This window comes from Pithys albifrons, chromosome 6 (assembly GCF_047495875.1).
Source record: "Pithys albifrons albifrons isolate INPA30051 chromosome 6, PitAlb_v1, whole genome shotgun sequence".
NCBI lineage: Eukaryota > Metazoa > Chordata > Aves > Passeriformes > Thamnophilidae > Pithys > Pithys albifrons.
Genome location: NC_092463.1, coordinates 29,931,994 through 29,949,294, shown reverse-complemented (window position 1 = coordinate 29,949,294; position 17,301 = coordinate 29,931,994). Strand labels below are relative to the sequence as shown.

General features: G+C 32.9%; 1 protein-coding gene across 3 annotated transcripts in view; it reads right to left on the bottom strand.

Annotated features, from left to right (window-relative positions):
• The window catches only part of NOVA1 (NOVA alternative splicing regulator 1), a 140,135-nt gene that overhangs the window by 81,010 nt on the left and 41,824 nt on the right, over positions 1-17,301 (bottom strand). The window contains exon 1 of one of the 3 annotated variants that reach the window (XM_071558014.1): positions 5,944-6,059. The exons of the other annotated variants lie outside the window; for them this stretch is intronic. Coding sequence (XP_071414115.1) covers positions 5,944-6,052 — 109 coding nt within the window. The 5' untranslated portion in view covers positions 6,053-6,059. Of the gene's footprint in view, positions 1-5,943; positions 6,060-17,301 lie in introns of those variants that run through there. 3 annotated transcript variants of the gene reach the window in all.

The window sequence follows — 17,301 nt, the reverse complement described above, 5'->3', positions numbered from 1 at the left end:
ATGAACTTGAAGAAAGTTTTCCCTATAGCAATGAAATGTAGAATATAAATCCCTTTAATACATCAAGAAAACAAAAAAGACTACAATTGTTAGTGAAATAATGAAAAGTTTTAAATATCAATGTTATGTTAGCAGACAGGCTAACATAACTATACTACCACAAAAGACAAGTACACAAAACATAATAATCTATAACTACTTGGAGTTAACTAAAAGCAAATGCATAAATAGGCTTTAAAATGTATTAAATATCCAGTTTAATGACTACAAAGTTAAACACTGGAATGCAAAAACAACGTTCTGTAAAAAAGTTGCAGTAAATATGTGAAATCCATAAATGACAGCTATTTATACACACTTAGAATTAATTTTTCAGTCATGTTTATATCAAGTACGCTGTCTTTGAAAGAAAATTTGAATGTCATAACAAAAAAAGCCTGCACAAAATGAAATTGTATAAATGCACTGCTGACCACAACATTTAAAATATTCTATTCTACTTACAGCTACTAATTTACAAAAATAGGAAAAAAACAAACAAAAAAACAACTCCAAGAATTAAACCCCCAATTTTTATATCAATTACAGAACACTAAAACAACATTTCCATTTTAAAGTTTAGAAAGTTTACCAACTTTTTCATGGAAATACCCATTGCTAGTGGAATTTCTAGTTAAATCCTTGAGATAATTCACAATAGCTTGTAGCAAATTAGTAGATTCTATATTTTCTATATCTAATAGCTTATGAACCTTTTATTATCAGATTTTGTCATCTTTACAAAATATATCCGTCCAGCATTACATAATGATAAAAACATTAGTCTGGTTTATATTAGCAATTGTTGTATGTTTATTATCAGGCAGTTTATTTTAAGTTTAAATCATTTGCTGAAAACAATAAAGCTCATGTTGCCAAGTCCTTCAAAAGCATTTTCCTGTAGTTAATGTTCTTATCTATGAATAAATTTTTTTCTTCTCACACACACCTCCCTAAGTTTCTTTAGGTGATATTGGTTCATTTTCTATCATCCTATTGCATTGATTAAGCTTAGCTTAATTGATTAGCTACAATAAAGAACCTATAAATTCCATAATCTTAACAGAGATATTCATTCCTGTTAAAACTCCTATGAAACATAATCCTAAGGCATTATCCTTAGGATGTGATTTTTATAAAAAAATACAATTTAATTTTAACTGTTTTAATTTTTTGTTATGTAGCTTTGAATGGGATGATTAACTGAAACTAAAAATTATTATTAATATTTCTGTTATTTAATGAATGTTTATTGTAAAAATCTCAGTTCACTAATTTTTGGGTGAAACGTATCTTCTGAATTTGTTTATGTTACCAATTTTGAAGTGATCTGAAATAGAAATGAAGACAACTTCAAAAAATGCATTCACTAAAATACCCTAATTAAAAGTAATTTCATAATGTTCTACTAATGACATAATAATAAACTACTAGGAGATTTATCAATACAAAATGTGTATAATTTTAATATATTGCAGCATTTCACAACTATGAAATTGTTCTTGATCAACTGGAATCTTCATTTTCCATTTCAAGCTTTAATATCTGCTTAAACTATTTTCACAGCAAGACTTCACACTGGAGTAAAATCAAAGCCAGTAGGATTTCTTTGTTCTGGATTCTTTAACAAGCAATTAAATAAAAAAAATAAAATTGCTATCTCTTATTTCTGTCGGTCCTGACAGAAACCATTCTAGCCCGGTCATGAAGAGACTTGCTGAATAAATATCAACAAATTAAGTTTTCTTGAAAGTGGCAGAAATATTGTTCAGAGCAGAATTATTTAAAAAAAAAAAAAAAAGGAAAATTTATAATTAGTTAATTCATAATTTGTGTATGAGCCTTCATTTAGCCAGGATTCTTTCTTTCTTTCTTTCTCCCTTTCTTTCTAAAAATTGAATCTTTAAAGTCATACTGGGTTTTCAGGAATGACAGGTAGAAAACCAGCTTCAAAAACGGAGACTCTATGGAAATCTGACAAAGTCATTTCACAATGCCACTTGTCAGCATAGTGCTCCCTGAGTACTTCAAATATTTTGAAGTGGGATGAACAAAGGTATTAGAAAGGAAGACAAGCTCTTTCAGCTACACCAAAATGTTTGAGTTAAACATATATGATTAGCACCTTACACACCACACTACATGGATTCTTAGAATTCTTAAGCTATTAAGGTGCTATCTAAAAGCTGATTGTTCCCTCTAAGAAATTTTCATGGGTACCATCCTGTACTTTCAACAAAAATATTAACTAGTATTAACTAGCAACAAGTTCACAGAACAGAAAAACACATTTCATTAAACTCCTATTAAAATCATCAGTTCCCTAACATCCAGGCTTTTCTTCTAAAAGTTCAACTTTTCATCATACAGAGCTTCCAATTTTTAACCAGCACTGGAGGAAAAAAAAAAAAAAGGCAAAAAAGGTAATGAAACAAAATCTCTGCAAATAACACAAGTTAATTTTATATTTCAGAAATAAATAAAAAATATTTAATTTCTGAATTATAGTGTTTATTTTTACAGCATTTTTACATAAACTTAAGTTACTTGATCTCACATTTAGAATAGATGGCCCTATTCTTTCAGTGCAATCTATTACAATGTGATATACACAGGACAGTTTATTTTTAAATGCAGCCTACAATTTAGTCCAATACATATACATATTCATTAAGTCTGATCAATCTAATCAAAGATGTCCTTGAATATATTCTCAAGGAAGACATTAAATCAGCATCAAATAACTATTATAAAGTCACATAGCAGAAAGAAAAAGAGGTTACTGTATATTGAAACACTTAACACCATGAAAACACCAAGTTTTTCCATTTCTAGAAATATATTAAAGAATATATAATAACAAGAACTAAAATAAAAATATCTTGCAAAATAAAATTTAATGTATGCAAATACAAAACAGCAACTATATGTATATACTTGATATTCGGATACGGATTTATCTCTGCACTAAATGTGAAGTAATTTACTTACAAAAGGTAAAAAAGACCTTCATGATCAATATGACTTATACGCTAAATAAAACTAAAACCAAAACAGTTGAATGTGAGAATTTTCATCTATTATAGAGAAGAGTAAGGATCTCATGCTATGTGCTGAAGAGCTACTTTTGCAATTTAATTACATGGCTGTAAACAAAACTCAAAGTCCACAAAGCATATCTTTCAGAAGAGTAGCATACTTCTTGTACATAAGCAGGAACACCTTAGAAAAGTACTGTAAAGTATCATGTGTTTCTGTGCACTTAAATATTCTATTAAACAACAACACACAATATTTAATATACATACATCAGGTAATCCTTATTATTAAATCTTATACATAATTCTGGAAACAGTAAAAAAAAAAGTATCTTTTTTCAATTAATGGTTTCATCCTTCAGTTTTAAGAAGTTTATTCTAGATTAATGTTGATTTTATAAATAGCTGCTGATATTCATATCAAGATTCTTTCCTCTTCCCTCACAACTGAACATCATGGCAGCAGATACTAATGGAAAGATGTTGACCTATACTCTAGAAGAAAAAGAGATGGAACAAAATGTTTAAGCAATAGGAGAAAAGTATCAGTGGTTAAAGCAAAAGTGAATATATATACATAATGACAGAAACTACCCAGATATTTCAATTTCCTTTTTTTCTTATTTCTGTGCAGATTACTCTTGAGAATCGGGAAAGGGAAAGTGCTAACTCTTAATCCATAAGGTACAGCATCTGTCCAGCTACAATCTTCAGCCTTTATAACTTCACAGTCAAGACAGATTCTATGAACAGGATCAGAAAGGCATATAAAAACTCAAATGTTTTTAAGAAGAGCTTTCTTCATGCAAAGGAACACACATAAATTCAGGCAATTATAGTCATTAATAAAGGCTGAAAGTTCAATACAGTAAAATTCCTTCCAGGAAAAGGAGTTCAAGTATAGAAAACTGATGAGCAGGGACAATATTTCGCATTAGACAAGATATAGAATTAGAAAGCAGTTAAATTCAAGTGGTATGATCAGAGAAAGTTCTTAGTCAAATGACTTTGAAAGTGGCTTTTTGAAGAAATGAAAGTTAAGGACCTAGATAAGACTTTGGTAACCTGTAAAGAAGAACAAGCATTTGAGGGTTTTTACAAACAAAGAGCAAAATTTAGATGCATGCAATCTGGAATGCTATAGATTGTCTGTTCAATTTGACATACAAATTATAGCCTTGAAAAGAAAGGGTATGTTGTTCACAGTAATCAAAAAATGAATAAGAAGGAAGTGTCTGTTAAGAGAACTAGATCAGTTTTCAAATTAACTTAATAAGTTCTAAGTAGAGTATCTATAAGATGAGCACAGTCAAGACAAGATGTCCTTGGATTCACAGACAGGAAAACCAGATATGTGCATCATTGCAAGTAACAAAAAATACACTCCTAACCAAATCTTTCTGTAACATCATGTATATCAATAAAGAATATTAGGAAGCAAATGTCTGGCACAAAGACTAAAGTGAGACGATGGCAGGCAACCTACCAAATAATGAGATATATGAAGACAGTTACAAATGGATGACAGTTTCTTGTAGTTGATCATGACTACAGAGCCGTACTCAGTAACTGAAATGAGTGTGAAAAAATTGAATACATGTGTGGTTCAGGAAGAACAGAGAAAGGGAGCAAAATAGTAGTCATACAGTTTTAACAAGAGGAAGTCACTAACTAAAAGAACAAAAGCTGGAATGAATGAACTTCAAAAAAAGGAAGATACAACTAACTCGATATTGTTATACACCATATACCAAGCCAGGTATATGGGATCGCTTTGTACAAAATGTGTTAAAAATGCAGAAAAACTACAGGCTTATGCTTGCCAAACGCAAAATAACATATAAAAAAGACTATTTGTGGGGATTGCAGGTAGGAGTAAAAAAACCATTGATATCTTCCATTTGACATTGCATTTATGATTTGGCAGAGAGAGTTTGATAGAACGTTATAAAGCTGGCCACAGTTTTTCATGCCCATCTTAATGAATCATCTACAAACGCTAACTACTTAAAAAATTCCCAAAACAGGAGCATGAACCAGTTCCCTAATTGGAAGAAAATGTTTTTGTTACGTATATATTTTTCCAAATCTATGATGAAAACCTAATAATAATTTTTCACACTTTGGGTAGTTTTAAAGAATGAGATTGCTATTACTATTATAACTGGAAATATGAACTTTGCTAGTGTCACCCCTGATCTTGAGTCAATAACTATAAAAATGAAAAAAAAAATCTTTTGGGCTTTTTGACATTACAAAATTGGAAGAAATAAACATATTTTCTTGAGCTACAAACAATGTTTGAAAAGCAGCCATAAATTAGATAACGGTGGCAAGATCAAATGAAAGGAAACCAAATATAAATTAAAAAATCTTGTTATGTAATTCAAGTAACTATTCAATTGCTTTTTTTCATTCCTTGTTTTTTGTTGTTGTTTTTGTGGGTTTTTTTGGTTGGCTGGTCTGGGGTTTTTTGCAAGTGCACTGCTTTTTCCCTACTAAAGTGCTGATTGCATCATTGTTAGAAACATTCATTACAGTGGACACCGCTGAGATATTTGTTTGTTGAATTTCATGTTAGCCACTGAAATTTAATTTTAAAAAATAGGAAGACTTATTAAATAGAAAAAAATAATTTCATTAACAAACCCATAAGCCTTCATAATGCAATATGGCAAAATACATAGGCCTAAACTGTCACACTATCAGATGTGCACTGCTAACACTTATGAGAGCCTATTTAATCTGCTAAATGTATTTTAATGTGGTTACTGATATGAACAAAAGTGGCATAAAAATGAAGAAATTAGACTGTCAACTGTGAAAAACAGAATAGGATGATGTAATATTAGAAGTAATTTCTCACAAGAATCCTGTGCTGAATTAGAGCAACTTTCCAGCGATATGCCATTTCCTTCCTGTGCCACTCCACACTCCCTGAAAATATATAAAACGGAATGGGTTTTACAGTACATGGAGTCATGTTAATGTCAGTTACTCTCTAGGCTTTATGATTCCTTAAGGACACACCACAAAAAAAAAAAATCTTATTCCACAAATGAATTTCGTTTTTGTACTGCAGAAAAACCTTATGCTGGTAAGATATGGTCAATGAGTACACTGGAACAACTGTCTGCAGCTCACCCTGCACTGAAATACCTTTCAGAAGCATTACTCTTTTAGGAATAACAGTAAAACCTTTTTTTTTTTTTATTTTTCTTTAAGAGTCAGTGAGACTCAAAATTCAGCTACATTTCTGGGGCAGAAAAGCCCATGCTCCAGCAGTTAATCTTAGAGCAACCAAATTTACAAGTACATGTCATAAAATTTTGGCCTAATTTAAAACAATTGGATAACATTGCCCTTAGAAACCTCTTTTTCAAGTCAAAACCTAGGAAAACACTAGAATTGCATTCCACAGACAGTGTTTCAGGAAGCAATCTGCAAGCAACTCCAAAATAAGGAGTAAGTTTTCCTTACTTATATCTAAAAAGCAAAAAAACTGTGAACGTATCCACAAAACACCTAGGAATAGCTGGCAGAAAACGAACTTTGAAAAATAGATCTAAGGTCCAAATTCAACATTTTAGTATTTTTGTGTACCAATTTGGACTACAGAGACTTTAAGTATCAGTACCTTCACAGGATGGGAATTACAGCTGCCTGCCGCACTCTCCTTCCCAGCAGCATCAGCCAAAGCTCACATTTCCAGTCTGTGATATCTGGTAAAAAATTGAATGGAAGGCCATGTCACTGCTCTGCAGATTTCTGAAACTAGAAGTATCTGCTTTTTTTGCCTATGTAATGACTACAAGATCTCATATGCTGTCTCTTTTCTAACAAGAATATCTGATTTGCAGCAGTTGTCTCAAATCTAAAAGAGCTAAGGTCTTCAGGAATGTATGCACTTATATGTTCTGCAACTCATTTTGAAAACTAGTGAATACCAGAAAAACTCTATTGCTGTCTTCAGTTGTTAGGAAAAAACATGTCACCTTAGTTTTTAAGCAGTATACCTATAATATTACTGCTGCAAAGAAAAGGACAATTTTTAATGCCCTGTGCATTCTTGCACTGGATGAATGCCACCAAAGGCATTTCATTTGTTCATCTTATTAATTGTTCATCCACTGAACAAATTATGTAGAAGATTTATATCAAAGTAAATGAAGAGAAATTAAAACAAGTTTAGACAGAGCTGCCATGGGGGGATTTCAAGGTAAAATTAATTCCGCAGTGGAAGATGATCCTTTAATAACAGAAGTTGTCCAAAATATCCCTGAAAAAACTGGGAAATAGAAATAGAATTGTACCTTTGATCTTGAATCTTATGCAACAATTAAACACTATTCTTTAGACTTATTCTAAAGAATATTTATACAACAAAGCTTATAGGGTTTATGTGCTTTGGAACCATAGACTTGGTTCAAGGACTTTTGATTTTAGTTTATTTTTGCAATCCATAAGCACAAAAAAAATTAGTTGTTAAACAATTTTAATACAATTTTTCAGAAAAGCAAAATACAGATATTTTACTGTTACAAAGTTAAGTTTTTTGGTTAATGAAGAAATATTATTAACCAAAGAAATAGTATTATATTGGTTACTGTATAGACAATCAAACCTTTAAGAGGAATAATACAAGAGCTGTAGAATGCAACAAAAAAGAATTTTCTTAATACTAGTTATGTTCCAACTAGATTAATGAATGAAAGCAAGGCTGTATTTTAGAGAAGAAACAAATCCAAATAGTCCTCATTAAAGCAACCCAAGAATCAAAAAACAGAAAATAATCACATTCAAAAGTGACAAACTTTTTACACATATATATGTATATGTTCTGGTTCTGCAAATCTTTTCAAATATGCAATCAGTAACTTCATTAGATGCATCTTCAAACTTAAAAACATTGCACAAGATGGAAACTGTTCAAGTGGTAAATAAAAAAAAAAGTAAAAAAATACAAAAGCAAAAAGCTACTGCTGTAACTGCAATACAATTTGAGCTAGTAATGAGACAAGAAAAATATTCAGAAAAATCATAATTTGTGCATCGAGAAAACAGATAAAATGTGTGGCTATATCTATTTTTTTCTATCAAAGCATGTAGCTAAAGTGAAAACATGTAGATTGCTGCGTTTAAAGGAACAGATCAATTTCTAAGGCTGGCAATTTCTTCACTTCCAGAGGCAGTTTGGTTTGGTGTAAGGGTATATATTATATATGTATTTAGGGTATATAATAATAGTTTAGTATTGCTACCAGTGCCGTCTCTATATTCAGCAAAACAAAAAAATTTAAAAATAATTACTATGCTCACAACTTCCATATATTTCTTCACCTTTTACCTCAGGTCTTCTGTAAACCCAATATATAGTAATCAAGCTTAATGCAGAAATTCTCAATAGTCTCACTTCCTCAGCAGAAAATTTAAAATATATTCCTAATATTTAAAATTCAGATTTATTTTTAATTTAAAATGACTTGATGGAGTTGATTGAGATGGATATCTATGGCACACTGACTATCCAGTGTCCAATATTTTACTAAATGCATGAAATTGATGTACTATGTCAAAAATGGTTACTCATTATAAAGATAATACAATTGCTTTGAAGAAAATATTAAAAAAAAATAACTTGTTTCAGACCCCATTTAATATAGTAGTTTTGGAGAAATTCAATGACAAAATAGTCAGGAAAGATAACAGTGTTTGGGGTTGCAACAATCTTCTCACATATTTTCTTCAATACTAAAATCTATATAAATTTGAGGAAAAAGTACCAAGGAATTAAAATCTTTCAGTGCATGGAAAATATACATTTTAACAAATATGCACTAATGTATTACAGCTATTTCATTTTGCAGAGAGGAATTAAAACATTTGGGTACTCATTCATTCATTTATTCCCAGTAAAATTAATATGATCTAACAGGTAACAGGAAAAATATTTCTTCTACACACAGCTACATAGAGAATTCCCTTCTAAGTGTTGTCAGGTTATATATCCATTCCATCATTTTACAGAGACTGGTGGCCCTATTTTTGGCAAAAAATTGAAAATAATCTTTCTTATATCTTAAAAAATACATAGGAAAAAAGATACATATACATAATCAGAATTATTATATACTCTAACAATTTTGGTAGAGTCTCATATTTCCCACTGTTCTAAAAAGGAGTGGATGTGTTTTTTTCTTTGATTATATTGCCTGTATTTTACCATATACTTTCACAGTAGGAAATAATGCTTTGTAATATATCACAGCACATATCAAATCTGAAAATATTTAAAAGAGATGATTTGCTTTGATTTAATTTTTTATGTACTAAGCATAGTTTTGCAGACGTGAACATATCTTTATCTTTTTAATTGGCATCAGATATTTGGAAATACATGACTGCTTATTTCTTTGTAAATATTTATCAACAATGGACCAAAAAATTGGAAGAATGGAAGAAATAATGCAGTCTAGAGTCCTATTTATTATTTTGCTCCTAAAATTTTCATTCTAAGACAGACACTAGTGTTGTTTGTACTCCAATATGTGGTATTTCAGTGCAGTGGAGGGCAAGGTGCTTTTAAACATTAAAAAAAGATTTTTAACAAAATAATCAACAGAAATTCAAAATTTTAAGCCACCTTCACAGCAGCATACTTAAAGCCTCTACAAAGGGTCCATATCTACAATGTAATGTGAGTTGTTGGAGGGTTTGTTTGTTTGTTTAATTCTAAAATTCCCACTAAGAATCTGTTTCACCTGGAAAAATTAACATAAGACAGGAGACATGAGCATAAATTGTTCATAGGTCATGAAGAACAGAAGGAAGAATCAGACCAAGAGCTCAAAATGAAGAAAGTAACAGGAGGCTGTGTGTAACTGCTATTCTGTTAGAACTGTGCTCAATGAGCTTTCTCAAACGCACAAACTTAGGTTAATCAACCTATCAAAACAGAACTGACAGCCTATACATTGGTATTCCTGAAGACATATTTCAGATGAATTTCTCAACAACAGTACTGCATTAACAACTTTGTGTCCAAGGCATTGTCCCCAAGAGTAAGACTGATAAACTGAAATTTAGTAAATAGAATTCAAATATTCGGTCAGGCAGTAGTGGCAGTTCAAGTGCCTTCACTTTTTTTTTTTTTTTTAAAGGAAGTACAGTTAAATATAAGAGAAAAATATATTTCAAACTTTTTTTTTAATCATGCTGATTTTCTTCCTATGTTTGCTTTATACTTCAGTAAAGAACAGTTGTGCACTATTTCCCATTTCTCAACTAATAAAAGAGAAACAGAAGAAAACAATTTATAGAAAGCAAGGTCTACATATACTACAAATCATTTAGTATAATGGCTTTTACATAAGTGAATAGAAAAGGAGAAAAACTATTGTGGATTTATTTGCAGCACATAAATTCTTCAAAACTAAAATGCAACCAAACAGAAAATGCTTCACTCTCTGAATAGTCACCCAAAATTCTATAGATGCAAGTGTGAAAATACTGCAAAGGAACTCCTACTTCTATATATATAAACAAGAACATACGGGTGCAATTTCACATGTTTTTGGAAGGGCAGCTCAGTGAACCTTTTAAACTAAATTGTCTAGGTTAGACAATTAAGTTTAATTACAAAATTAAATTGCCTAAACTGTACAATTAACTAAAACTAAATTAAATAATTTAGTTATCATCTCTAGCTAAAAGTAGAAACTCCTACAGTAGAAAGGAGTCTTCAAATATCTGCTCAGTGTTTTGAAAGCAAAATGTTCCACGAGAAAGAACTACCCTATTCTTCCAACACCCAAGACGCATAACTAGTATGTTCATTTGCAATATACCTTAGAAAACAAAACCTATGACTTGACAATACTTTATTTAAAAGGCAGTTTTATTTTGCCACACAGTATAACAAGACATCTTAATTAAGACATGGCATGTTGCAAAACTAGATTTATAACAGTATTGCAAAATTATGTTCTTAAAGATATATTCATAGCAATTTTCCTTGTGTTATTACACTGCATTGTAGCCTTCTGTATTGAGTTGGAAAGACTAGTGATTATATATTTCTGAGCCCGTTATCACTACAGTGTATACTGAAGCTCTGGAGGAAAGCAAACACTAACACTCTTATTTGCCTTCACAATAATGCATTCCAAATACTGGCAAATGAAACATTCAGCTGGAGACTGAAACTAAAACAAAAGTTGTTCTTATCTTCTATTGCAACACACCAGTCATACAATTTGGGACCCATGTACAACATCCACTTCTTGTTATTAATTTGGACAGTCAAGGGAAAGCTCAACTACCAAACAACCATTTGGTTATTTGAAACTGGATGCTCCTACAGCCTAGAAGATGCCATTTCTGCCTATATTTAAGGGCATTGTCAATGTAGAATGGGAAAATGTAGAATACCTTTAACCATTAACAACACTTAATTGTCAAGAAAAGCATGGAATTCTTTATGTCTTGAGGCTACAAAGTGTGAGTAATTGCAAAGAATGACTCATAGATGGGCTGCTAAGTGTATCAGCCAATGATTATATTTAAGATAATTATGATCGTTTTACATAGGCTCTTAAAGGAAAGTAGATTTGATAATTAAATACTGTATTACAGCCCTCTGAAGGACAACTTTGTCAATATTAGTTAATTCAGGAAATAAAAACATAGCATTTTGAATGAGCCTTTTCATTTGTGAGCAGTTATAACTTCTGACTTTGAAAACAAGTTTTTTTTAAAACTTTAGGAAAAAATATATGTGTAAAACAGATTGTTTTTTTCAACACTGAACTAATTTTTGAGGCAAGAAGAAAACCAAATTTTAATCACACAAGATTTTGAAGGTACAAATATGGTATTAATTGACATACTTCTGATGTATAAAAGCCACAACGGTGTTTCAAGACACCTTTATTACATACTAGAGAGACATAATCAAAATTGGCTTTTTATTTAACATAAACTGGTTTGTGAAGCCTGAAATCATGCCTGAAATCTTCCCTTGTTATGTAATAAGTAACATATGCACAATTAGAAACATGAATGCATACTGCAGATAAGCTTTTATCAAGTCTACTGATAGTTCAATAGAAAAACAGTATTCTTATGAAAAAAACATTGGAATATCTCTTATTTAGATTGTTCTGAAGACACTCAGAAGTTAATTGTACTGTGAAAATTTGGCTAAATATTATTATTACCTGGCCATCTAGTGTTACTGCTCACCCAGTGCTTCAAACTGTGAAATATAAATGCAGTAGCTCTTCCAAAACAAGAAAACAAAATAATTTCATTCTCTTAAGATAATGAAACTTAATTAGAGAAAAGGCATCCTATGCTATATAGAAGCCATCACTAGTTTTAACAAACTAAATGCAAACTTGTGGTGCAAGTGACACATCCATGGACACCCTAGCTGGAAGGACAAGAGCATTTACACTTGGGAAGCTTTAAAAGCAAATACAATAAAAGGATTCTTGCTATGACTTAGTAAGGTCACACTGCAAACTAACTCATAGCATTTCACACACTTAAAACCATCGTACTTGTTACTGCAATTCACTAAATCTAAATACCAATAGATTCTTTACTATGAAATGCAGAAGTCTATCTTTTCACAAATGTTACCGGTAAGCATATGTACCCTGATGACACAAGTCTTCACACCATATAAAGAGCCAAATTTAAGGTCACAGGCCTAGCATCCAAGCTTTTTGAACTGATTTTAAGCTCCTTATCTCTCTAGTAATATTTTTTCCTCACAAGTGTCAAACAGCAGACAAAATAGAGCTTTCTGAAAGAAAGCCAGACATAATTTACTCTTCCTAAATACACATCACAGACTCAAAACAAAAATAAAATAGATTTGAGTTGTATAGTAATATCTGGATGGAAATAAGTGCAGGAAAGCTTAGTTTTGTTGATTTGCTTTCTTTTCCTTCTGGAAATTAAGCAAAAGACCCACAACAACTCAACAGAGAAGAGCTGTAAGTCTTGTCACTAGTTCAGATAGCAACAAACAAAAAGCAAATGGCAAAAGTAACAATATTTTACTTTTTAAAAACCTAAGATAGTTCACTTTATAACAATGATCCTACATTACCTCTGCAGTAACTCCTGAAGCAGAAGGTATTTAGGCTATCAAGTGGTAATTTCAGCCTTGCTTTTACATAAGATTAAATTACTACAGCAAGATCCAATAAAACAGTAACAACCAGTGGCTAAAGAGTAAAGGTATTCTAGTTCATACATGACAATTCAGAGAGAATGAATCAAGTGCAACTCTCATGGTTTATTCCAGAAAAACCCAGATAAAATTTTAAAATTACGTGACAGAAATCCCGTCTATTCTTGTTTCCTTTATCTGACTACCACTTCCATGTTAAATTGCTGTGATTAAGACAAGGTTGTTTCAACTCACATCTTCATTTCTGCAGATAGCAGAGCCAGACGTTGAAGTAATTTAGCTGAAAAATGTGTGATGATTCAAACATCTAAACTAAGCATTTTCCCTGGAAGGCCAAAGGTAGAAAGGCAAGACAGAATGATATACCTAGATAAAAAGCTAACATTCAACTTATCAGGTAACTTTCAAAAAAATGAGAAATAACATGTTTATTATTAAAATGCATTCTTAACATGGCTTTACTACACTAGCTAATCACAGAGCTTCTAAACAAAGGCTATTAGCATATTGTTATAAAGTCAAAATACATTCTCGGTAATTTTCACTGGCCAAGGTAAGGGGAAATATAACTTCAACATGTCAAAGTTTTAACTGATGAAAGCACAGAGTCAGTGAAAGAAGGTAGGACACTTTCCTCCCCCTGTCACCACTCCAGAACACCAAATTAGCATAAACTTCTTACCAGTGAAACATATGGAACATTTCTAACATTATAATTTTAATCTCAGGTACAATTAATGAAAATTGGATTCATTACTCAGAGACCACATACCAAATATTTTGGTGTTGTTTCTCTCAATTACAGAAACGCAATAATAATGCCACAGTGGGCTCACAAGTTAAACTTTTGACTTTGCTGAATTTATTTATTTCTGTAGAATTTATCACTACAGTTGCACTGATTTTGTCTCCTGTTGCTTATCAAGTGACGATGACTTTTAACAACCATCATAAATAGAAAGCGGATGTAAGTAATTGCCAAGCTCTCAATAACTACAGGCCACAGCCTTCTTCATGATATGCTATGGAATCAATAGAAAACAAATACCATAGCAATCATACAATGATGATTTTAAAGTGAGCTACTGAGCCACACAGTATCATAAAAATAATGAATCAAGGTAAGAACACAGCCAAATGAAAGTGGCCAGTACTGTGGGGGACAACATAAAGAGATTTTTCAAATATAGTAACAGCAAAAGGCAGTGCAGAAGTGACATTGGCCCATTACAGGATGGGGATGGTCACCTCACAAACAGGGACAGACAAAATGCAGAGTGTTTAATGCTTTCTTTGCCTTCATGGCTGTGAGAATGACAGCCTCCCAGTCAACCCTGAACTTGTCCAGGATTTGCTGTTCCAGCTGGATCCCTGTAAGTCTAAATGGCTTGATGGGATTCATCCAATACTCAAAAAGCTGGTTTATGTCATTGTGAGGCCTCTTTCAATGACTTTTGAACAATCTTGCAAATCTGGAGAGGTCTCAGTTGACTGGAAGCTGGAAAACATTGTCCAAGTTTTCAAAAAGGGCAAGAAAGGATGACCCTGAAAACTGCAGGCCTATCAGTCCCACTTCACTGACTGCTAAAATTATGAAGATTATTCTGGGAGATACTGCAAAGCACCTGAAGGACAATGCAGTCATCAGTCACATCCACAATGGCTTCACGAGGGGAAAAGTCCTGCTTGCTAAATACAGTTTCCTTTCATGACAAAGGAATCCATCAGGTGTATCAAGGGAGCACAGGTGATGGAATCATTTTAGATTTCAGTACAGGTCTCTAACAACATCATTCCAGACAGAATGTCCAGCCCACAGCAAAATAAACACGCCGTATGATGGGGGAAGCAATTGGGTCACAGAGGGTAATAGTGAATGCTGTGATATCAGAATGGTGACCTGTCACTAGTGGGATTCCACAGGGCTCATCTTAGGCCCAGTGTCCTTCAACATCTTTGTAAACAACTTGGATGCAGGACTCAAAGGTATACAAGTTTGTTTGCTGATGATACTAAATTGAGAGAAGACTGTTGGTTCTCTCAAAGGCAAGGAGGTCCTGCAGAGATATCTCAACAAAGCGGAGGGCTGCACAATCACCAACCACATGAAGCTGAACAAGACAAGTGCTGGATTCTGCATCTGGGATGGGGCAACCCTGGATGTTCATACAGCCTGGAGAATGAGATGCTTGAAAACAGTGTCATGAAAAGGGACCTGGGGGTCCTCATTGAGGAAAGTTGAATATGAGTCAGCAGTGCCCTGGCAGCCAGGAGAGCCAACCTTGTCTTGGGGGCATCAGGCAAAGCCTGATCGAGTAAGGGGATTGTACCACTGTGCTCTGCACTGAGGCAGCCTCATCTTGAATATTGTGTGCAGTTTTGGGCCCTACAGTATAAGAAAGATTATAAGCTATTAGAGAGCATTCAAGGGAGGGAAATGAAGATGGTGAAGGGCCTTGAAAGGAAGCCATATGAGGGGTGTCTGAGGTCACTTGGTCTGTTCAGCCTGAAGGAGAGTGAGGGGAGACCTCACGGCAGCTAAAATTTTCTTGTTAGGGGAAGCGGAGGGCCAGGCACTGATCTCTTCTCTGTGATGACCAGTGTCGGGGGAGGTTTAGGTTGGATATTAGAAAAAGATTCTTCACCTAGAGGGTGGTTGGACACTGGAACAGGCTCCCCAGGGAAGCGGTCACAAGCACCAAGACTGACAGAGAGCTCAAGAACTGTTTGGACAATACTCTCAGGCACATGGTGTGATACTTGAGGTTGTCCTGTGCAGGGGCAGAAGTTGGACTTCAGTGATCCCTGGGGGTCTCCTTCCAACTCAGGATACTCTATGATTCTAAAGTCTTCCAAAACAGAGGCTTCTGGTAAGTTTTATTATGTCCAGGCAGCCTTAATAGCAACAGAGATTTATTTAAAATTTCTACATTGGAGTATCTGAAATGACAAATTATTGTCTTTAAATACTTCAATCTCTTGTTTGTTGCTACAATTCAGAAAGTTCTTAAGGAACATTAAAGAATCCACACAGAAAATACAGATTGGTTCAGAAGAACAGACAGAGGAGTGGCAGTGTACAGGGAGGCAACTAAAGACACCTACTCCACAAAATTATCATTGTTGTATCTTCCTCTTCCCTAGAGATATGTAGAAACTTTATTGCACAGGTCTTCTATACCTGTTCTCCCTCTTCTACAGAACAGCAGTTCTACTGCTATTATGTGACCTCAGCTATAGGAATATTTCATCACTCCCTTTACACTTACATGATTGAAAGAAAATGTAGAAAATCTAATAAAGCAGTAGGATGTTATAAAAAATAGGGTAATAAAACAATAATATTTTCAGAATTACTTTTGTATTTAAGTCTCTGCCTCTAAAGGAAATAAATGTTTTGGGTTTCTTTTTCCTTTTTAATCAGTCCAACAACTTCTGAAAGTCTCCAGTGGGACTCAATAGCAAGTTTCTTCAAGTGGTTTTAGACCTTTAGTCCATTCACTTTATAAATAAGCATACAGCATATACTCTTGAGGATTAAAACTTTTAACTCAAATTTTGAAGTGACCTGAGACTATGCAGACAGTAAGAGGCCTTTACATCATTTAATCGGTGGACTGGATCGGTTACAATTTATTCAGCAGAATAAATACTATTCAAAGTATGTTTTTTCTACACGTTTTTAATTAAAATGTTCCTTGAATTTTATGATTTGTCCTGCAATATCTTGCTTTTTGTAAGTTATTTTTCAGAATGGAAACTGATACAATAGTCGTGTCCTCACTGCCAAGTAAAATTATCTGTTACCTTGAAAGCATAAACCAGTATCTTATTTGGTTTTGTAATTACTGAAGACTACCTTTAGAAGCATATATAAAGAGGACTACAAGTCAGTTAATGGGGATCAAAATTACACATGCATAAAAAACACTAACATATGCTTTTGTAAACAAGTGCCTAAAAACTCACATCATTTACTAAAAGTATAAAGCAAATGTATAAGAAATTACCATCTGAGAA